The sequence below is a fragment of the Indicator indicator genome, unplaced genomic scaffold (genome assembly GCF_027791375.1).
Source record: "Indicator indicator isolate 239-I01 unplaced genomic scaffold, UM_Iind_1.1 iindUn_scaffold_206, whole genome shotgun sequence".
Taxonomy (NCBI): Eukaryota; Metazoa; Chordata; class Aves; order Piciformes; family Indicatoridae; genus Indicator; species Indicator indicator.
This window is the reverse complement of record NW_026539282.1, coordinates 30993-54260: the sequence shown is the minus strand read 5'-3', so window position 1 is coordinate 54260 and position 23268 is coordinate 30993. Positions and strand designations below refer to the sequence as shown.

Genomic DNA, 23268 nt, shown 5'->3' with positions numbered 1-23268 from the left:
CACCCATGAGTCATTTGCTCTCCTGCTCTGGCTGCCCAGCAGAGCCAGGGCTGAGCTGCTTCTTCCCAGGTGTTTTACATTTGGATCACTGCTAGAGATGCAAAATTCACAGGGAGCTGAGCAAGTTCAGAAGGATCCTGCAGGAAGACTTTGGGGGCGGGGAGGAGATAAGAAATTTGCCTTTATCCTCCAGGCAGCTGCACCTCCACCTCCTGCACAAACCCACCAGGGCAGATTGAGGCTGTGCTGGGCTCCTCCTCCTCATCCCCTTTCCTCCCAGGCTGCTGCACTTCTGCTGAGGTCCATCACAAACACTGAACCCCCCAGGGGCACCTTCCTGTCCCACCTCACCAGCCCCTCTCTTACCCTTTCTTTGGTTTTAAGGGGTCCTGGAACTGCTTGATGTCCACCAGCCCCATCAGGAGCTGGAGGATCAGGGACTGATCCATCAGGAGCTGGAGGATCAGAGACTGACCCATCAGAGGCTGGAGGATCAGAGACTGATCCATCAGGAGCTGGAGGGTCAGAGACTGATCCATCAGGAGCTGGAGGATCAGGGACTGATCCATCAGGAGCTGGAGGATCAGAGACTGACCCATCAGGAGCTGGAGGATCAGGGACTGATCCATCAGGAGCTGGAGGATCAGAGACTGATCCATCAGGAGCTGGAGGATCAGGGACTGATCCATCAGGAGCTGGAGGATCAGAGACTGACCCATCAGGAGCTGGAGGATCAGAGACTGACCCATCAGGAGCTGGAGGGTCAGGGACTGATCCATCAGGAGCTGGAGGGTCAGAGACTGACCCATCAGAGGCTGGAGGATCAGAGACTGATCCATCAGGAGCTGGAGGGTCAGAGACTGAGCCATCAGGAGCTGGAGGATCAGAGACTGAGCCATCAGGAGCTGGAGGGTCAGAGACTGATCCATCAGGAGCTGGAGGGTCAGAGACTGATCCATCAGGAGCTGGAGGATCAGAGACTGACCCATCAGGAGCTGGAGGGTCAGAGACTGATCCATCAAGAGCTGGAGGATCAGGGACTGACCCATCAGGAGCTGGAGGATCAGAGACTGATCCATCAGGAGGTGGAGGGTCAAGCAGAGACTGAGCCATCAAGAGCTGGAGGGTCAGAGACTGATCCATCAGGAGCTGGAGGGTCAAGCAGAGACTGAGCCATCAGGAGCTGGAGGGTCAGAGACTGACCCATCAGGAGCTGGAGGGTCAGAGACTGATCCATCAGGAGCTGGAGGATCAGAGACTGATCCATCAGGAGCTGGAGGGTCAGAGACTGATCCATCAGGAGCTGGAGGGTCAGAGACTGATCCATCAGGAGCTGGAGGGTCAAGCAGAGACTGAGCCATCATAGCTTGGGACCAGTTCTCAGCTGTTCAGTGCTTAATCCAAACCAAATCAGTTCCTGCTGGCTTTGGGGCAGCCTGGGATCTGCTTCCTGTCTTTTCTAGGGCAAGCCAAGCCAGATTTGTCTGAGGAAGAAGAGTTTGTTCCATCTTCACCTATGCTCTCACATCAACCACCTACCTAAGACAGGGCCCTGCCTGGCAGTGAGGGCTACTGAGGAGCAGCACAAGAGCATCCAGCAGACAGAAATCCTCTTCTTGCTCTGGATGGTTCCCTGGGGACTTCCTGAGCTTTCAAAGCCCACATCTGGACTGTGGTTTTTGACAGCACTCCCCAAGGAGCCTCACCACCTTTCACTGACACATCCAAGTCACTCCCCAGCAACACCCCAGTGCTGGGAAGAGGATGTTCAGGCTGCCTGCTGCTGCTTTATTTCTCTGCCCACCTGAGCAACAGGCTGAGAGAGTTGGGGTTGTGCAGGCTGGAGAGGAGAAGGCTCCCAGGAGACCTTCTGGTGGCCTTCCAGGATCTGAAGGGGGCTCCAGGAAAGCTGGGGAGGGACTTTGGAGGGTGTCAGGGAGGGATAGCACTGGGGGGAATGGAACAAAACCAGAAGTGGGGAGATTCAGATTGGATGTTAGGAAGAAGTTCTTCTCCATGAGGGTGGTGAGAGACTGGCACAGGTTGCCCAGGGAGGTGGTGGAAGCCTCATCCCTGGAGGTTTTTGCAGCCAGCCTGGAGGTGGCTGTGAGCAACCTGCTGTGGTGTGAGGTGTCCCTGCCCATGGCAGGGGGTTGGCACTGGCTGAGCCTTGAGGTCCCTTCCAGCCCTGCCAATTCTATGATTCAGTGCAGGGCTAGCAGCAGCCTCTTGCCCAGATGTGCCACCTAAGCTCAACACTGAGTCACCTCAGTGCCCTGCTCAGGCATCACCCAGGCCAGAAAATGAAATGTGGTGAAGACCAAAGTGCAGCCAGAGCAAACTGCTGCTGGGGGGAGGGAGGAAGGAAACTGCCCTGTGGGTGACACACAGGAAGGGGCATCCTGGGCATCAGATAAAGGAGAGAAGCATCCAGAGCAGCAGAGCTCAGCCCCAGTTCTGAAAGGACCATTTCAGACCTCCAGGCCCTTCCTTGGCGAGACATCACCAAGAAACCACCCCCCCACCCCCCCCAAAGTCCTCTGCCCCTCCCTGCCATCCTCCTCCTCCTCTTCCTCTCCTACCTGGTACTGTGAAGTCCTGAGTGTAGATGATATCATCTTCAATGTCATACAAGTCATCCTCCTCTTCCTCATTGTAGCCATGCAGATCTTCCAGATAAGGCACCGCCGTCATGCTCCTCCACCTGTCCTTGGTCTCTGGGCTGGGGGGAATGGGCACCAGAGCCTCGGCCTGGGCATGTTTCTTACGGAACCAGCTGCAAAGAGCCCGAGAGCAGAGCCCCATCAGCACACATCCCCATCCAGCACACCCCCCAACACACTCTGAGGGCTTGAAGACTGCCTTTGAAGGTTTCCTTCACAAAGCGTGAGCAGAGAAAAGTGAAAGGAGGTCAAGGAAGTCACCACTGGGTGTGAGAAAAGTGAAAGGAGGTCAAGAAGTCACCAGTGGGTGTGATAAAAGTGAAAGGAGGTCAAGAAGTCACCATTGGGTGTAAAGAAGGTGAAAGGATGTCAAGAAATCACCACTGGGTGTGAGAAAAGTGAAAAGATGTAAAGAAGTCACCAGTGGGTGTGAGAAAAGTGAAAGGAGGTAAAGAAGTCACCATTGGGTGTGAGAAGAGTGAAAGGAGGTAAAGAAGTCACCAGTGGGTGTGAGAAAAGTGAAAGGAGGTCAAGAAGTCACCACTGGGTGTGAGAAAAGTGAAAGGAGGTCAAGAAGTCACCACTGGGTGTGAGAAAAGTGAAAGGAGGTCAAGAAGTCACCACTGGGTGTGAGAAGAGTGAAAGGAGGTAAAGAAGTCACCAGTGGGTGTGAGAGAAGTGAAAGGAGGTAAAGAAGTCACCATTAGGTGTAAAGAAGGTGAAAGGATGTCAAGAAATCACCACTGGGTGTGAGAAAAGTGAAAAGATGTCAAGAAGTCACCAGTGGGTGTGAGAAAAGTGAAAGGAGGTAAAGAAGTCACCATTGGGTGTAAAGAAGGTGAAAGGATGTCAAGAAATCACCACTGGGTGTGAGAAAAGTGAAAAGATGTCAAGAAATCACCACTGGGTGTGAGAAAAGTGAAAGGAAGGTAAAGAAGTCACCACTGGGTGTGAGAGAAGTGAAAGGATATAAATAAGTCATCACTGGGTGTAAGACAAGTGGAAGGATGTAAAGAAGTCACCCCTGGGTGTAAAAAAAAAATGAAAGGATGTAAAGAAGTCACCAGTGGGTGTGAGAAAAGTGAAAGGATGTAAAGAAGTCACCAGTGGGTGTGAGAAAGCCAAATAATGATTGTTGTAAACACTTCCACTGGAGAGAGAGAAATGTTTAAGGCTCTCTGCTCAAAGCCAGGTTGGGGAGTTGGGCAGTCTGGGTCTCAGCTTGCTGGGCTTCTGTCTGCCTGCTGCTTCTTTTCTGGCTGAAGAGAACTTTCTGCCCTCGACAAGCTGAGTCTAACAGCCTCTCTGCTTCTTGACTCCCTGCCTTCTGCCAGAGGGGTCTGGGGGATTCCTTCTTGCTGCTGGGGGGGAAACTCCTTGGGGGAAGCAAAGGGAGCTTGGTTGTGCTTTTTCTGTTGACTGTAGATCTTTGTGAACGTTGTGAATGGTGTCTGTGTGTGCAGATTCCTTGCACTTCATCACAGATTGGAGTTTTGCTGCCAGGCTGAGCCAGCCTGGTTGTGGGAGGTGTGGGAGGAGGATTGCAGCTCTCTGTTACGCCTGCGGTGGGCTCCGCGACTGCGTCCCAGCCGGGTTTGAACTGCTGCAGGTTGGAGAGGGTCAGAGAGGCAGAGCTGCCCTGCAAGCACATGGAGCTGCTGGAGTGGGGCCCAGAGGAGGCCACAGAGATGATCAGAGGGGCTGGAGAACCTCCCCTATGGGAGAGAGTTGGGGCTGTTGAGACTGGAGAAGAGAAGGCTCCATGGAGACCTCAGAGCAGCCTTCCAGGACCTGAAAGGGCTCCAGGAGAGCTGGGGAGGGACTTTGGACAAGGGCTGGGAGTGCCAGGATGAGGGACAATGGATTTGAGCCCTGAATAGAGGGGAGATTGAGAGTGGAGATGAGGAAGAAATTCTTGGCAGTGAGGGTGAGGAGACAGTGGCACAGGTTGCCCAGTGGCTGCCCCCTGCCTGGAGGTGTTCAAGGGCAGGCTGGATGAGGCCTTGAGCAACCTGGGCTGGGGGGAGGGGTCCCTGCCCGTGGCAGAGGGGCTGGAACTGGATGAGCTTTCAGGTCCTTTCCAACCCAACCCATTCTATGATTCTGTGACACCCAGGGCCACCTCCATGAGGTGCTGCACCAGCTAAGGGGACACCAACAGCTCTGCCCCACGTGCAGCATGTGAAGGCTGCTGCAAGCCCCCCTGGGGTACAGGCTGTCTGCAGAGGGGCAGCTCAGCTCTGCACACAGAGATCAGGCACTTGTTCTGCATCACCAACCCCAGTCCCCAACCCACCCACAAGTGAAAAGCCATCAGCAGAGCTGCCTGAGCTCCTGAGGTGTGTGGTCAAAAGCGGGCAGCAAAGGAGAAGCTTCTCCTGTCCTAAAGCTGAGGCTAATCCAGCACGAGCCAGAAGGTCAGGCTAAGGAGAGAGGAGTTCACTCATGAGCTCCTTTAGCAGGCAGTTTCCTGCAAGGCCACAGCAAAATCGTTTTTGCTTCATCTTTTTATCCCACCTCTGTCTCAGGGGACTTCTGTCAGCACTCAGCCCAGAGCTCAGTGCCACCATCTGCCCACAAAGGCTCTCAGCCCTCAAAGCTGCTCCTAATCGGATCAAGGTCCCCACAGCATCTCAGAGCCATGCAGGCACCCTCTCTGCCATCCCATCTTCTGTCACAGCAGGGCTCCAGCACTGCACTGTCCCTGGGACATCTGTCCCTGCCCTGCTGGAGCCTCTCAGATGCAGGAGGGAACAGGAGTTCCTCCAGTTCCAGGTACTTCTAAAGCGTCTTTCCAGCCCACACAGCTCCCTGCTCCCACTGCAGGGACAAAAACCACAGCCTGTGGGGAGCAAAGGAGCAACTCAGGCCATGGTCATCCAGTTGCTCCATCCTGGTGGTGTTCTGCTGCCTCTGAGGGTGCTGTGCTCAAGCAGGTTGTCCCTAGCAGACCCTAAAGGCCCTTCAGGCTGTCACTGTAGTGCCAGGAGGGGTGATGGCTTCAAACTCAAAGATGCTGGATTTAGGTCAGGCGTTAGGAAGAAATTCTTCACCTCAAGGCTGGTGAGGCACTGGAAGAGGCTGCCCAGAGAAACTGTGGAAGCTCCAAGCCTGGAAGGGCACAAAAATCAGGCTGGATGAGGCCTTGAGCAAGCTGAGCTAGCAGGAGGTGTCCCTGCCCCTGTGGCAGAGGGATTGGAACTGGAGGCTTTTTAAGGCCCCTTCCAACCCAAACCATTCCATGGCTCTCTGATGCTTATGCCTTGCCCTGGAGGATCACTCCACGTGAAAGAAGAGCCAGAAAAACATCAAAAGCTCCCCCGGGTAGGACCTCCCCTGCCCTGCAGGCTGCTTTACTGATGCAACTTTGCAACCAGCACTGATCTCAACCTCCCCAATTGCTACACTGAGGGCTGGATGCCCAGGAAGCCTCTGGGACCTGTTCTTGCTGCTCTCTGCACAGTAGCAAAGGGAGGAAGAGCCTCAGATCAGCTCTGCTCCTGTGCTCACCTTGCTGAACACCACTCAAGATGCCACTCAGCTGCACAAAGGGGACACTCAGAGGCTTTCAGGGCAGGAGGCAGCTCACAAAGTCAAAGCTTTCATTCCTGTCCCCCCCCCCCCCACCCCCTCACTTTCAACATTTCAACTACAGAAGGTGCTGCTCCAGGAAGCAACTTCACAGCCCTCTGAAAAACATCCCCCCAAAGCAGAGGGGGGATGTAAGAGTTGTCCCCTCATGAGGTGTTCACTTCTTGGCCTCAACAAGGCTGATGTGACACAGCTTGCTCCCCCTGCCCAGCCTGCAGAGGCATCCAGTGACTCCTGGCTGCCCCCCCAGCAGGAAGGGCCTGATGCCAGTCACCAAACAGCTCTCCCAGACCTGAGCCATCTGCTTTTTATCACTCCAGCTCCAAATTCAGTTTAGGAAGCAGGGCTTGGACTTCCCTCCTGCCCAGAGGAGCTATAATTATCGTTCTGTTCTACTCCTGCATCTCTCTGACAGGAGACCTCCAATCCAGCAGCATTGGAAGGAAAAAAAAAAAAAAAAAGGCAAAACAACCCAGGGAAAGGGAGGGAGGAGATTTGAGGTTGCCTGCCAGGGTGCAGACAAGCCTCATGAAGTTTAATAAGGACAAGGTCAGGGTCCTACATCTGGGGAGGAATAACAGCAGGCACCAGGACAGGTTAGAGGCTGCCCTGCTGGAAAGCAGCTCCACAGAGACAGAGCTTGGAGTGCTGGTGGGCAGCAAGTTCTGCATGGGACAGCAAAGTGCCCTTGTGGCCAAGAGAGCCAATGGGATCCTGGGATGGATCAAGAAAGGTGTCCAGCAGGGCTAGGGAAGTTCTTCTCCCTCTCTGCTCTGCCCTGCTGAGACCACAGCTGCAATCCTGTGTCCAGTTTGGGGCTCTCCAGTTCAAGAGAGACAGAGACCTGCTGGAGAGAGTCCAAGGGAGAGCCAGGAGGATGCTTAGGGGACTTGAGCATCTCCCCTGGGAAGAGAGACTGAGAGCCCTGGGGCTGTTTAGTGTGGAGAAGAGAAGGCTGAGAGGGATCTGATCAATGTCTATCAATAGCTGAGGGGTGGGGGTCAAGGGGAGGGGGCCAGGCTCTGTTGGGTGGTTCCCAGTGATAAGCCAAGGAACAATGAGTTCAAACTTGAACAGAGAAGATTTCAGCTCCACAGGAGGAGAAACTCCTTGGCAGTGAGGGTGACAGAGCCCTGGAGCAGGCTGCCCAGGGGGTTGTGGAGTCTCCTTCTCTGGAGCCTTTCCAGCCCCACCTGGATGCATTCCTGTGCAGACTCCCCTGGGTGATGCTGCTCTGGCAGGGGGGAGGGTTGGACCTGATGATCTCTGGAGGTCCCTTCCCACCTCTGATACACTGTGAGACTGTGAGGAGATGAGCTCAAGGAAAATGGAGCTGCTGGGATAAATCAGCTGAGAAACAAAGGAGAAAAGCAGAAGCCCTGCTCCACAGTGAGCATCTTGAAGCTGTTTTCTCTGCAGTGATTGAGTCCTGAGGTCACTCTGCTGCTCTGTGCCCTGCTGTTTGCAGCAGGAGTGAAGCAGCTGCTGAGGCCTGAAGTTTGAAAGGGAAATGTGTTCTGGTTCATCACAGAGCAGGTCAATGTCATGCAAGGAATTCTGCTCCCTCCCTCCCTGCTGGCTGAGAGTTGTGTTCCCTCCTCCCCTGCTGCCAGGCTGGGTGCATGGACATCATCCCAAGCAGCAGCCAGCCTGGCACATTCCAGTAGCACATTCCAGTGGCACATTCCAGTGGCACACTGATGCTGACCTCCTGCCATCTCCCTCATGGCCACCTTGGAAACTGCAGGGAAAGGAGCAGGTTTCAGGCAATCAGGGAATGGGATGGGTTGGATTGGAAGGAACCTTCAAGCTCACCCAGTTCCAACCCCCTGCCATGGGCAGGGACACCTCCCACCAGCCCAAGGTTGCTCAAGGCCTCAACACCTCCATGGAAGAGGCATCCCCAACCTCCCTGGGAAACCTGTTCCAGTGCCTCCCTACCCTCCCTGGCAAGAATTCCTTCCTCATCTCCAGTCTCAACCTGCCCTCCAAGTGACACAAGTGAAGGCAGGTCTGAGCTGTCAAGTTCCACCTCTGGTTCATGAGGTGGCATTAAGAGAGTTAATGACAAGGTCACCCCAGCCCCTGTGCTAGCAGGAAGCAAACAGGTCCCACGCAAGCAGGCTGGGGCCCAACAGCTGTGCCAAGTCCTGCAGATGGGTTCTGTGGTGGTGCAGGGGGCACACAGCACTCCCACTGCCATCATTTGGATTCCCTTTCCTTGGGGGATGCTTTCAGCAAGGACACAACTGCCAAGAGAAAGGGTTCAGAGGGTGAGGAGACACTGGAGGAGGTTTCCAGGGAGGTTGTGGCTGTCCCTACCCTGGAGGTGCTCAAAGCCAGGCTGGATGAGGCCTTGAGCAAGCTGGGCTGGTGGGAGGTGTCCCTGCCCATGGCAGAGGGGTTGGAACTGGAGGAGCTTGAAGGTTCCTTTTCCTTTTCCTTGAAGGTTCCCTTTTCCTTGAAGGTTCCCTTTTCCAACCCATTCCATGATGGGACAAACTCCTGCCCACCTGGCAGCATCATCCTGCCCAGAACACAAAAGCCAAGGCAGCCACCAGTGGTTCCTGCCAGGGGTACTGGAGCTAGCAGGATCCAAATGAAGCACCAGGAGGGATCTCAGGAGAAGGGAACACAGAGGACAAGGGAGATCAGAACAAGTGCCACCAAAAGGAGGACTGGGAAGGCAGAAAGCCTGGAAGGCTACAGCAAACCTGTGGTTGTATTTTTGCTGTCTTTCAGTTCCTGCCTCTTGCCTTCTGTCCTACTTACAGGGAGAGTAAAAATAGGTTTTTATTAACAGCAGAAACCTGAATCACTGCACTCTAGTCATGGATGATTCCATCCTCTGGGAGGTGATTTCAAACACTTGCATATGCATGTATGGAAATGAGGCTACAGAGTGAGAGGAGAAATTCATTGAAGTTCTAAGAAAAAAAAATAACAACAACAAGAAAAAAAAAGAAAATATCAAAGATCTCTTAGAAGGAGCCTCAAGCAATTCTGTATGGAGGAGCAGAGAATTTCCTGGCAAGCAATTCTCCAGCAGGGAGAAATATTCTGCTGTCTGCACTGGTGCTGGACACTGGGAGATTAAAACTGGAGATGAGGAAGAAATTCTGGAGAGTGAGGGTGGGGAGACACTGGCACAGGTTGCCCAGGGAGGTTGTGGATGTCCCCTCCCTGGAGGGGTTCAAGGCCAGGCTGGATGAGGCCCTGAGCACCCTGGGCTGGTGGGAGGTGTCCCTGCCCGTGGCAGGGGGTTGGGACTGGATCCCAGCCTTGTCCAGCCTGACCTTGAATATCTCCAGGCACAGAGCCTCAACTCCCTCCCTGGGCAACCTGTTGCAGTGTTCCAGCAGCCTCCTGCTGCAGAACTTGTTCCTCACATCCAATCTAAACCTGCAGCTCTTTAATTTCAAACCATTGCCTGCAGGCCTTTGCAAACAGTCCCCCTGCAGCCTTCTTGTAGCTTGAAGGGAGCTTCAGGTACTGGCAGGCTGCTCTGAGGTCTCCCTGGAGCCTTCTCTTCTCCAGGCTGAACACCCCCAGCTCCCTCAGCCTGTCCCTGTAGCAGAGGTGCTCCAACCCCCTTGATCACCTTCAATGATCTTTAAGGTCCCTTCCAACCCCAAAACCATTCAAGGACTGATTCTTAGTGAAGCTTTGCTGCTCAGCTGAGGACCAGAGGCTCCACCACACCTCCTAATGTGCCTCAAGGATCTACTGCCCACTAAGGCAGAGAGCAGCTCCTCTCCCACAGGGCATCCTCAGCCTGCCTCACACTGCCCCCAAACCACAGGGTCTGGAGCAGAGCTGTCAGACTGCACCATTCATTCCCAGTTTCACTGGGGGTTCCCTGAGCCAGCTCAGCTGGCCCCAGCAGCCACTTCCCTGCTGCTTTAACACCCTGGGAAGAGAGACTCAAATCTCAACTGCAGATCCCAAAAGCACTCTGTGCCCAAAACACCCCAGGAGGAAGAGGCAGATCCCTCCCTGGGCTGTGAAACATTTCTTAGCCACTCCTCTCAGCCCTCTGAAGCAGAAGGGAGGGAAGGGAGCAGCTGTAGGAGATCATTTCTCACTACTTTGCAGCTCCTGGAGAAGTCCTGCAAAGCAGAGGAGCTGCAGAGCTCAGTGGCACAAGGATGAGTTGTGATCCTGCTGGTGTCCAGGCAGGATGCTGCCAGCCACAGGGAGATAAGAGAGCCAGGGTCAAGAACTCAGGGGGGGCAAAAAAGGGAATCTGGGCTGACTGATGCTTAATGAACCCATCTGCTTTGCAGCCTCCAAGCTTGAATTTGACATCAGAAGTCAGCACTTGGCTCTTTTCAAGCTCTGGTATCAGCAAGGCTAAGATGAGGCTCAGCTAAGCAGAGCTGCAGCCTCCCAAAGCTCCCAGGTAAACTCTCTGCCCACTGCAGGGCACAAAGCTTCCACTTTGCTGCTTCCCTACGTGGCCAATTCCCCCTGAAAGCAGCTGGCAAGCTGCAGATCACTGCCCTGCTGCCAGCCAGCAGTGGGGGGTGAATGATTCCTCACCTCCCCTGATACTGTGTAAGGGCTCCAAGCTGCCTGGGAGGTCACCACCACCACCAGAAGCAACTAAGAGCCCTGCAGTGGAACTCAGTCCTCGCCCAGGCAGCAGCCAGCAGGGGCAGAGGCAGAGGCAGCACAGGCCAGGAACAGCAACATCCATCCCTGAGCTCACTGCTCCAACTCCTCTAAGGCCAAGAGGTGGCCAAGTTCTTGAGTCAGGGTCCTAAACCCCCCAAAATGAGTAAGAAAGCAGCAGCTCTCCCTGGGCTGTGCTGGGGCCAAAGGTGACAGCTCTGACTCCTGCCAGGTGGAGCCTCACATTCCTTTGACATTCCTCCTACAGTGGCAACCAACCAGATTTCAGGGAACCATGGAGCTGCTGAGCTTGGAAGAGACCTCTGAGCTCATCCACACCAACCTCTCCCCCAGAGCTCACAGTGCCACCACTGCTGCCCAGCCACTGCCACTAAACCACATCCCCCAGCACCACATCCACGCAGCTTTGAAACCCCTCCAGGGATGGGGACTCCACCACCTCTCAACTGTTCCAGTGCCTGAGAATCCTTGCTGGGAAGAAGTTTGTCCTAATCCCCAACCTGAACCTCCCCTGGCACAACCTGAAGCCATTTCCTTGTCCCGTTGCTTGTTGCATGTGAGAAGAGACCAAACCCAACCTGCCCCCAGCCTCCTCTCAGGGAGCTGTAGAGGGCAATGAGGTCTCCCCTCAGCCTCCTCTTCTCCAGGCTGAACCACCTCAGTCATTCCTCCCAAGATCTGGCCCTTCACCACCTTTGGTTGCCCTTCTCTGGACATGCTCCAGCACCTCAACATCCTCCTTGTAGTGGGGGAGCCTAAGGGGGTTTGATACCCACAGCTGGGACAGCACAGCAGAGCATCCAACAGCTTCCCTCCAGAGCTCCCGGGATGAGCCAGACTGCTCAGGAAGGTGGCACAGCAGCCCCTGGGACACCAGGAGAAGACACCTGCACTGCTAAAAGGTGGGAAGGACCTTCCCTCTCTTGCTATAAACTCTTGCAGTGGTATCTCTGAGTGGAGAAATGAAGTGTGACACTGGTGGAGAAGGCAGGCAGGATGGTTGCCTTGGAAACAAGGGACAGAGGTAGAATCCTGCATCCACTTCATCACTTCAAGTGCTGCAGCAGCAGGGTCAGTGAATTAGCTACAAAATGTAGTGCAGGAGCATTAAACCCTTCAGCAACAGCCCAGGGCAGAGAGGGGATGAGGAATAATCTACAGGGAGCAGGCTGCAAACTGCCTGGCTCTTGGCAGCTTCTCTTCACTGCTCCTCAGCCCCAGAAGAAGAGGAAAAAACCAAAAACCAAAACAAAAAAAACCAAAATAATATTCCCAGGGGTGAACTCCAAGTGGCAGTTTTTCCATCCAGCATCATCCTGTCCTGATCCTTCTGGGAAGAGCAGGTTTCACTGTCATTCAAGGGTCAGCTCCTAAACTCTGCAGCTGCCAAGGGTTGGATCCGTTGCAATCTGCAGCTCGTGGGGGCTGGGCTGGGCTGGGTTGGGCTGGGCTGGGCTGGGCTGGGCTGCCTGGATTGACTGGGGCTGAAAGAAAAAACCCTCTGAGAGCCAAGAGGAGAGTTTAGCTTTGTCCTGATGGATCCTGACACGAGTGCAGGAACAGGAGTTTGAGTCAGGGAATGGGGTGGAAGGGATCTTAAAGATCATCCAGTTCCAACCTCCCTGCCTATGGCAGGGAGGTTGGAACTGGATGATCTTTAAGATCCCATGGGCAGGGACAGCTCTCAACTAGACTCTGCTCAAGGCCTCGTCCAGCCTGGCCTTGTACACCCCCAGGAATGAGGCATCCACAACCTCCCTGGGCAGCCTGTGCCAGAGTCTCACCACCCTCACACTGAAGAACTTCTTTCCTCAGCTCCACTCTGCTCTGCCTCAGCTTCCAACCATTCCTCCCTCCTGTCCTGGCTCAGATACCATCAGGAGAAGTCTCTCTGCAGCCTTCCTGCAGGATCCCTTCAGGTCCTGGCAGGCAGCTCTGAGCTCCTCCTGGAGTCTTCTCCTCTCCAGGCTGCACACCCCCAGCTCCCTCAGCCTGGCTTCACAGCAGAGGTGCTCCCAGCCCTTGGGTCACCTCTGTGGCCTCCTCTGGACTCACTCCAGCAGCTCTGTGTCCTTCTCCTGCTGGGGACAGCAGGACTGGAGGCAGGATTGGAGGTGAGGTCTCACAGGAGCAGAGCCAAGGGGCAGAATCCCCGCTCTTGCCCTGCTGCCCACACTCCTCCCAGGATTTTATGGGAGGAGTGGAGAGAACCCCAAACCCATCAATGCCTCTTACTGTCCCTCTCTGCAAAACCCAAGGATTCTAGAAACCTTTTCTGCCTCCAATGCTTTCCCAAACCCCCTCCAGCAGTACCTGAATGGCTTCCTGCTCTCCTTCCCCTGGCTTTGTTCAGTTCTAAAATAAAATCAATCACAGAAATCAGGGTCAGGTTCAGCAGAAGAGCAAAAAGCTTCTCTTCTATTTAAAGCAACCCAGGAGAGGCAAGAGGTTGGATTCTTCAGCACACTCAGGAGATGGCCAGAGAGAGAGAGAGAGAGGCAGAGCCCAGGGCTGGCAGCTCTGCTGGCCTTGATGTAATTATGGGGATGCCACAGCAGGAGGAAGGAGGCAATTAGTGAGAGGGGAGCAAAGCCTGTTAAGAAGCACTGGCTGAGCTCACAGCAAACTAAGAGGAGCCTAAGCCTTCAAAACGCTCCTGGGTTTGCAGCAGGGAGAGGCTTCCTCCAGGCTCCTCTCAGTGCTCACCTCCAGCAGCCATGCCCAGCCAGGGGGCAGGCTGTGCCCAGCCAGGGCCTGGCAGCTCTGCCACTGCTCTGCAGACCAGCCATGTGCTCCAGTTTCTCTGCCCTGCAGCCACAGGAAGGCTCTCTGGAGGCAGCTCCCTGCTGCCAGCTGGGCAGAGCTGACGCAGAGCCTGGCTGCCACCTGGGAGAAGCTCAAAAGCCAGGTAGAGAGTCTGGGAACTGGTGGGAAGTGGTGGAAAGACCTGCAGAGAGTGGCTCATGGGGCCAGCTCCCACTGCCCCAGCCTGAGGGGCAGCCTTTGAATCAGAGAATCATAGAATCAGTCAGGGTTGGAAGGGACCACAAGGATCAGCCAGTTCCAACCCCCCTGCCATGGGCAGGGACACCTCACACCAGATCAGGCTGCCCAGAGCCTCACCCAGCCTGGCTGCAAACACCTCCAGGGATGGGACCTCAACCACCTCCCTGGGCAACCCGTTCCAGGCTCTCACCACTCTCAGGGTGAAGAACTTCCTCACATCCAGCCTGAATCTCCCCACTTCCAGCTTTGTTCCATCCCCCCCAGTCCTATCACTACCTGAGAGCCTAAAAAGTCCCTCCCCAGCTTTCCTGGAGCCCCCTTCAGATCCTGGAAGGCCACAAGAAGGTCTCCTGGGAGCCTTCTCCTCTCCAGCCTGCACAACCCCAACTCTCTCAGTCTGTCTCCAGAGCAGAGCAGCTCCAGCCCTCTGCTCCTCCTCGTTGCCCTTCTCTGGACACCTTCCAGCACCTCCAGATCCCTCTTGTAACAGAGGCTCCAGAACTGGACCCAGAGCTCCAGGAGTGGTCTCAGCAGAGTGGAGCAGAGGGGCAGAATCCCCTCCCTGGCCCTGCTGGCCACACTTCTCCTGCTGCAGCCCAGGCTCTGCTTGGCTCTCTGGGTTGCAAGTGCTCACTGCTGGCTCCTGCTGAGCTTCTCCTCCCCCAGCACCCCCAAGTCCCTCTCCTCAGGGCTGTTCTCCAGCCAGTCCCTGCCCAGCCTGGATTTGTGCTTGGGATTGCCCTGCCCCAGCTGCAGGACCTTTGGGCCCATGGCATCAGCAGGACAGCAAAGCTTTCAGTGCTTCCTTCCCACCTACCCCACAGACTCAGGTCCTGCCACGTTTGCTGCCCAAGCAGGGGGTTGCCAGCTGATCACCACCCCAGCAGCAGCTCTGATGGACAGAACCACTTCACTCTGAGGTACAGCAGCTCCCAGGGGCTCTCTGCTGCCCAGTCCTCAGCAGCAGAGGGGAGGGAGGCCAGTGAGTGACAGCAGGAGCTGCTGCTTGGAAGCCCAACTCCGTGTGGAGCTTTCAGTCATAGAACAGAAACATGGAACTGTTTGGGTGGCAAAAGCTCCTCCAGTCCAACACCAACCCAGCCCCAGCATGGGCACCAAACCATGGCCACAGGTGCCATGGCCACAGGGCTCTGGAACACCTCCAGGGATGGGCACTCCACCACCTCCCAGGGCAGCCTGTGCCAAGCCCTGACCACTCTTTTGCCTCATCTCCAACCTAACTCTCCCCTGGCACAATTCCAGGCCATTTCCCCTCCTCCTATCACCTGATGCTAGGGAGCAGAGCCCAACCCCCACCTCACTTCAACCTCCTCTCAGGGAGCTGCAGAGAGCAATGAGGTCTCCCTCAGCCTCCTCTTCCCCAGGCTGAGCATCCCCAGCTCCCTCAGCTGCTCCTCCCCAGCCCTGTCCTCCAGACCCTTCCCCAGCTTCACTGCCTTTCTCTGGACCCTCTCCAGCCCCTCAGTGTCCTTCTTGGAGTGAGAGGCCCAACAGCAAACCCAGGATTCAAGGTGTCCTGTGGGTAGCACCAAGCAGGCCCAGCACCCTGCAGGATCAGAGCCCTGCTCCCCCAGAGTTCCCTGAAGCTCTCTGGGCAAGGCTGCAGGCAGGAGCTGTGCCCAGCAGCTGCAGCCCAGCAGGCAGCTCTGCTGTGTCCTCAGAAGCTCTTCCTGTTCAAGCAGCAGATAAAGCTCCTGCAGCCTCCACCATGAAGCAGCCTCATGATGCTTTTTTTCTTCTTGTACTTTTTTCCCCCACCCAGGAAATCTCTGCTCCAAGGCTTCATGCTCAAACTAAAACCTCCTTCAGAGATAATGAGGCCTCCCCCCCACCCCCTATTGCAGACAGTGAGGAGGATGAAGGGGGAGGATATGGAGGAGGGAAGGGTTTGACATGAAAGAGAAAGGGGAAGAAAAAAAAAAAAAAAAAGAATCCTCTCCTCCTGGAATGCTTCCACATGCTGATTCCACATGGAGCAAATCCCAAGGGGTGTTTCTGACACCAGACTGGGCAGAAAACCTCAGCTAAGGCAGCACTGAGCAGGCCTAGCTCAGCAACCCAGCTTAAAGCAAGCCCTGCTCTGCTGCTGACACAATCACAGAATGGGAGGGGTGGGGCTGGGAGGGACCTCTGGAGACCATCCAGTCCAACCCCCCTGCCAAAGCAGGGCACACAGAACACATCCAGATGGGGCTTGGAAGCCTCCAGAGATGGAGACTCTCTCTGGGCAGCCTGCTCCAGGCCTCCAGCACCCTTCAATTACTGAAGTTCCTCCTCGTGTTGAGATGGAACTTCTGATGGGCAAGTTTGTGTCTGTTACCTCCTGTCCTGTCACTGGGGACCACTGAAAGAAGAATCAAGGAGTTGTTTGGGTTGGAGAAGCCATCTGAGAGCACCCAGTCCAACCAGCAACCCAACCCCACCATGGGCACCAAACCATGGCCCAAAGGTTTCTTGAACCCCTCCAGGGATGGGGACTCCACCACCTCCCTGGGCAGCCTGTGCCAAGCCCTGACCACCCTTGCAGCAAAGAAAAAAAAAAAATCACAGAATGGTTGGTTTGGGAAGGATCTCTGGAGATCATCCAGTCCAACCCCTCTCCCAGAGCAGCATCACCCAGGGCAGGACACCCAGGAACACATCCAGGTGAGGCTTGAAAGGTCTCCAGGGAAGGAGATTCCACAATCCCTCTGGGCAGCCTGCTCCAGCACCCTCCCACCAAAGAAGTTGAGATAGAACTTCTTGAGCTCCTGGTGCCACCCATCCTGACACCCACCCTGGAAGTATTGATCAGCAAATTGATGAGATCCCCTCCCAGGCTGGGAAAAAAAAAAAAAAAACCAACTAAACCAAACCAAACCTCCAATTCTCTGATTAAAAAAAACAAATCTGAAGGTAAAAAAAAAAAAAAAAAGAAACCAAATGAAGAAAAATCATTAACCAATCAACTCAAGATCCAGAGCCCTTCCCTCTGCAGGCTGGGAGCAGGTTTCCACCATGTTCATTCTTTACTGGTTAGCAATTCAAATGCTTTTAACCAGCTGCTTGAAGAGGAGAGAGGGACAAAAACCCAAAGGGCAAAGTGGAGCTTTGCCAGAGCTCCAGCAGGGCAGCTGGAGGAAGGACATCCCAGGGACTTCCATGTGCCTGCTGTCCAGAGGAGGAATGGGATGAGAGCACTGCACAGGGACATCAGAAGCAGGAAGGGAAGGACTAAGAGGAAGGAGCTGGAGACTCACTTGTGCTGCCTGATCTGCTGTATTGAAAACCTCTTGGCTGGGTCGTATTCAAGCATCCCTGCAAAGGAGAAGAAAAACAAGTGCAGGAGTGAGCACAGGTGCTGCCAGGCAAGCTGAAGGCAGGAGGTAGCAAACTCTGCCCTTGCCCCCACCCTACTCCCCTCTCTCAGCAGCAGCTGCTGTGCCCAGGCCCTCAGGGCAGCTTGGGGAGCCTCCACCTCCAGCAAGAGCCTGACTGGGAGCCTCCAACCTCCAGCAAGAGCCTGACTGGGAGCCTTTACCTCTAAAAACCTGACTGGGAGCCTCCAACCTCCAGCAAGAGCCTGACTGGGAGCCTCCAACCTCCAGCAAGAGCCTGACTGGGAGCCTCCACCTCCAGCAAGAGCCTGACTGGGAGCCTCCAACCTCCAGCAAGAGCCTGACTGGGAGCCTTTACCTCCAGCAAGAGCCTGACTGGGAGCCTTTACCTCCAGCAAGAGCCTGACTGGGAGCCTCCAACCTCCAGCAAGAGCCTGACTGGGAGCCTTCACCTCCAGCAAGAGCCTGACTGGGAGCCTTTACCTCCAGCAAGAGCCTGACTGGGAGCCTTCAACCCCCAGCAAGAGCCTGACTGGGAGCCTCCAACCTCCAGCAAGAGCCTGACTGGGAGCCTCCAACCTCCAGCAAGAGCCTGACTGGGAGCCTCCAACCTCCAGCAAGAGCCTGACTGGGAGCCTTCACCCTCCAGCAAGAGCCTGACTGGGAGCCTTCACCTCCAGCAAGAGCCTGACTGGGAGCCTTCACCTCCAACAAGAGCCTGACTGGGAGCCTCCAACCTCCAGCAAGAGCCTGACTGGGAGCCTCCACCTCCAGCAAGAGCCTGACTGGGAGCCTCCAACCTCCAGCAAGAGCCTGACTGGGAGCCTCCAACCTCCAGCAAGAGCCTGACTGGGAGCCTCCAACCTCCAGCAAGAGCCTGACTGGGAGCCTCCAACCTCCAGCAAGAGCCTGACTGGGAGCCTGTACCTCTAAAAACCTGACTGGGAGCCTCCAACCTCCAGCAAGAGCCTGACTGGGAGCCTTTACCTCTAAAAACCTGACTGGGAGCCTCCAACCTCCAGCAAGAGCCTGACTGGGAGCCTCCAACCTCCAGCAAGAGCCTGACTGGGAGCCTCCACCTCCAGCAAGAGCCTGACTGGGAGCCTCCAACCTCCAGCAAGAGCCTGACTGGGAGCCTCCAACCTCCAGCAAGAGCCTGACTGGGAGCCTTTACCTCCAGCAAGAGCCTGACTGGGAGCCTTTACCTCCAGCAAGAGCCTGACTGGGAGCCTCCAACCTCCAGCAAGAGCCTGACTGGGAGCCTTCACCTCCAGCAAGAGCCTGACTGGGAGCCTTTACCTCCAGCAAGAGCCTGACTGGGAGCCTCCAACCTCCAGCAAGAGCCTGACTGGGAGCCTCCAACCTCCAGCAAGAGCCTGACTGGGAGCCTCCAACCTCCAGCAAGAGCCTGACTGGGAGCCTCCAACCTCCAACAAGAGCCTGACTGGGAGCCTCCACCTCCAGCAAGAGCCTGACTGGGAGCCTTTACCTCCAGCAAGAGCCTGACTGGGAGCCTTCACCTCCAGCAAGAGCCTGACTGGGAGCCTTCAACCTCCAGCAAGAGCCTGACTGGGAGCCTCCAACCTCCAGCAAGAGCCTGACTGGGAGCCTGTACCTCTAAAAACCTGACTGGGAGCCTCCAACCTCCAGCAAGAGCCTGACTGGGAGCCTTTACCTCTAAAAACCTGACTGGGAGCCTCCAACCTCCAGCAAGAGCCTGACTGGGAGCCTCCAACCTCCAGCAAGAGCCTGACTGGGAGCCTCCACCTCCAGCAAGAGCCTGACTGGGAGCCTCCAACCTCCAGCAAGAGCCTGACTGGGAGCCTTTACCTCCAGCAAGAGCCTGACTGGGAGCCTCCAACCTCCAGCAAGAGCCTGACTGGGAGCCTTCACCTCCAGCAAGAGCCTGACTGGGAGCCTTTACCTCCAGCAAGAGCCTGACTGGGAGCCTTCAACCCCCAGCAAGAGCCTGACTGGGAGCCTCCAACCTCCAGCAAGAGCCTGACTGGGAGCCTCCAACCTCCAGCAAGAGCCTGACTGGGAGCCTCCAACCTCCAGCAAGAGCCTGACTGGGAGCCTTCACCCTCCAGCAAGAGCCTGACTGGGAGCCTTCACCTCCAGCAAGAGCCTGACTGGGAGCCTTCACCTCCAGCAAGAGCCTGACTGGGAGCCTTCACCTCCAACAAGAGCCTGACTGGGAGCCTCCAACCTCCAGCAAGAGCCTGACTGGGAGCCTCCACCTCCAGCAAGAGCCTGACTGGGAGCCTCCAACCTCCAGCAAGAGCCTGACTGGGAGCCTCCAACCTCCAGCAAGAGCCTGACTGGGAGCCTCCAACCTCCAACAAGAGCCTGACTGGGAGCCTCCAACCTCCAGCAAGAGCCTGACTGGGAGCCTCCAACCTCCAAGGAGAATGTGATCAGGAGGTCAGCACTATGAGGTGGTGAGAGACTGGCACAGGTTGCCCAGGCAGGTGGTGGAAGCCTCATCCCTGGAGGTTTAAGGCCAGGCTGGATGTGGCTCTGAGCAACCTGATCTAGAGTGAGGTGTTGGAACTGGCTGAGCCTTGAGGTCCCTTCCAACCCTGCCAATTCCATGATTCTAAGATAACTGGGCAAAGAGAATCTTTATTTCAGTGCAAGAGGACCCAGTTTGGGGCAATGAAGGAACATGGCAAGGCCAAGGACTGCAAATGCCCATGCAGGCACTCAGCTCTGACTCACTGCTGGCAGCTCTGAGGTCCTGTGCTGAGGAGAGGCTTCATCAAGACAAAACATCCTGTGCTAGTCACCAGGCAAGCCAGAGAGGAGCAGCTGCCCACAGCAACCTCCCTCCCTCTGCCATTTACAGTAAAGACCTCCAGGCAGCTCCTCTGAGAGCAGAGCAGGTGAGCCAGGCTGCAGCAGGGAGGACATCCAAGGCAAACCTCTGCTCCTCTGGCACTGCAGAGGGACTCTCTGTGCCCACACATGGGATATTTGGGGATCTTATCAATGGCTGTGAGGATCTGAGGGGTGGGGGGCAAGAAGGGGCCAGGCTCTGTGTGGTTGGTGCCCAGTGATAGGACAAGGAACAGCAGGCACAAGCTGGAGTCCAGGAGGAGAATTCTTTTGGTGTGAAGGTGCTGGAGCAGGCTGCCCAGAGAGGTTGTGGAGTCTCCTTCTCTGGAGCCTTTCAAGCCCCCTCTGGATGTGTTCCTGGGTGACCTGCCCTGGGTGACCTCCAGAGGTCCCTTCCAAACCCACACTCTGTGATTCTAGGAATGAAGAAAGAGAGCCCTGAGAATCCAAGCAACTCATCCCCAGCTGCAGCAGAGCCTGGAAATCAACCCAGATGCTGAATGCACAAACTGCAGCCTTGGAGCTTTCTCTTCCACTTAAGGCTGTTAGGGAAGGAGGAGGAAAAGCTGACCTTGGGCATTCTCCCCATCCAGAAGCAAACTGCACACAGGTTGATAGGTCACCTCCAGAGGCTGACAGAAGAACCTTAAGGCTATGGGCACAGGCTGCAAGACTTGAAGCTGTTCAGCCTGGAGAACAAAAAGCTCCAGGGAGACCTTCCAGGACCTGAAGGGGCTCCAGGAGAGCTGGGGAGGGACTTTGGACAAGGGTTGGGAGTGCCAGGATGAGGGACAATGGCTTTGAGCTGGGAGAGGGGAGAGTGAGAGTGGAGATGAGGAAGAAATTGTTGAGAGTGAGGGTGGGGAGAGACTGGCACAGGTTGCCCAGGGAGGCTGTGGATGTCCCCTCCCTGGAGGTGCTCAAGGCCAGGCTGCATGAGGCCCTGAGCAGCCTGGGCTGGGGGGAGGTGTCCCTGCCCATGGCAGGGGTCTGGAGCTGGATGATCTCCAGAGGCCCCTTCCAACCCAACCCATTCTGTGTCACTCGAAGGGGGAGGAGCTGGTGGCTTCCACATCACTCAGAAGCAGTTCACAGATTTCTTCCAGACTAGGAATGACTTCTGGAAGCTCTTCCTGCTGGTCCTGCTTCTGCTGGCTGGCATCATGCCCACCATGAAATCCCAGGGGGCTTGGGTGCCCCTCTGAAGGGCAGCTCCTGTTTGGAACATCACAGGAGCTGGATGAGTTCCCACCATGTTCTGAGCTCCTGGCCAGAAAGTGCTGCAAAAGGAGCAGCCCCAAGCTTTAGCACAGGTCCCACTGGAAGCACAGAGCAGCTCTGGAGCCTCTCCTGCCCTGAGAGTTAAGGTGCTCCTGGGGCACAAGGAATTTATTTCAGGCTGGAACTGGAGGAGCTTTAAGGTCCCTTCCAACCCAACCCTTCCTGTGATTCTATTTGGAAATGCTGCTAACTGCCAGACACCTTTGCAGCCTGCACACACAGATCCCAGAGCAGCACTGGCCCTGCTCTGTTCCATCACTGGAGAGTATAAATAAAGCTTCATCCCTGATTAGGGAGACAAACAGAGGAGCAGCAGCCCAACTAATCCCTGGGAACACAGAGCCATGTGAGCCTCTTTACAAGTCAAATGCCACAGAAGCTTTAAGTCCTCTCAACTCTGCTTCTGCTGGAAAGAGGAACAGACAATAACAGGGGGGGGGGAAAAAAAAAAAAAAAAAAAAAAAGCAGCAGCAAAACCAAGCTCAGGAAGGAGAAAAGGAACAAACCCACCGCGGGAGCAGCCAGCAGAAAGCCTTTCAAAGTGTCTCCTGGTGTCTGCCTCCCAGCCAGCCCCCTGCTGGGGTCACCGCAGCAGGCAGAGGCCAGGAGGAAACAAACACTTCGCAGCACCCTCAACTCCTCCTCAGGAAGGCACAACAAAAGCTTGCAGCACGGCAGAGTGCTTGGAGGAGGCTTTGAAAAGCCACACAAAGGGCCAAAGAGCCTCTGGTGAGGCAGAGCTGAGCTCGGGGAGGGGGTGCTCTGTGCTGCTGGGAGGCAGACACCAGCCAGCCCCTGCTGAGGTTTAAGCCACAGCTCTCTGCTTCAGCTGCAACCTGCTGCAGAAGGAGGGAGGCACCTGAGCAGGAAATGCAGCTGGAGGAGAAGCAAGGGCTGGGAAGTGCTGAGGTTTTGTCACCATAGCTACGTAGTGTCACCAGCACCAGGCTCAGCCCTCTCCTCCTGCAGCTGCCTGCCTGCTGGGCTGTGGAGATGCTCAGCCTTCCAGAACAATTCCACCCCCCACCCCAATTCCATCACTTCAGGTCCACTCTGCCCTCCCAGCTGCTGGAAAACGTGTGTGGGGCTGAGGAAGGAGAAGATGAGGAGGTTTGGGCAGCTGTCACTGGGTGACAGGTGCTTGACAAGAGGAGGGAGGAGAGTTAAAGGAGTCCTTTGTGCTTCCCACCACCCGGGAAGAAAGGCTCAAGTGGGCAGGCACAGACATCCCCCCAGGGCAAGCTCCTCTGCCTCTCTGGTGTCCAAACACAGAAGGGATGAAGACAAAGACAGTGGCCAGGAGGAAGCAGACAGCTCAGGCTGTGAGAGATGCACAGAGGACATCAGGCAAGAGGCTGCTCTCTTTCCAAGGAGGCAGAAGGAGCAGCAGGAAATTTTGGCTCCAGGCCTGAGAGAGATGAAAAGAGAACTAAAAAGGAGTTGTTCTGCTCCCAAAGCACGAGATTCTAAGCCCAGCAACATCCTCAGGACCAGAAAAGAGAAACAACTGCTTGCCCTCCCTGGGGGACTACACTAAGTGCAGCTGAGAGGCTTCTACCAGTCTCAAATGGGTTCTGCTGGGTGCTTTAGGAGGCTGGTGGCCAGGCCAGATGGATGGAGCAGGATTTACTCCATCTGGGCAATTCCCAAGCTCATAAAACCAGCCATGTTTTGAGCCAGCATTCAGAACACTCCAAGAGCAGCTGTGGATCAGGACATTGGTTCCCTGGGGGCAGTGCAGAGGGAACAGGCAGGGTCTGGAAGGGCTGAGCTGCCAGAGGTGAGCTGCTGCTGGGCTGAGAGCCAGTGATGGCCACAGAGATCAGCAGAGGGCTGGAGAACCTCTCCCATGAGGACAGGCTGGGGGAGTTGGGGCTGTGCAGCCTGGAGAAGAGAAGGCTCCAGGGAGACCTCAG

At 55.6% G+C, this 23268-nt stretch overlaps 1 protein-coding gene across 1 annotated transcript in view; it reads right to left on the bottom strand.

Moving 5' to 3' along the window:
- Positions 1–1093: 1093 nt before the first annotated feature.
- STK11 (serine/threonine kinase 11) overlaps positions 1094–23268 on the bottom strand; it is a 45833-nt gene continuing 23658 nt past the window's right edge. The window contains exons 7-9 of the mRNA XM_054398937.1: positions 17156–17213; positions 2583–2776; positions 1094–1149 (exon numbers count right to left, since the gene is read on the bottom strand). Of these exons, the coding sequence (XP_054254912.1) occupies positions 1094–1149; positions 2583–2776; positions 17156–17213 (308 nt within the window). The remainder of the gene's footprint in view (positions 1150–2582; positions 2777–17155; positions 17214–23268) is intronic.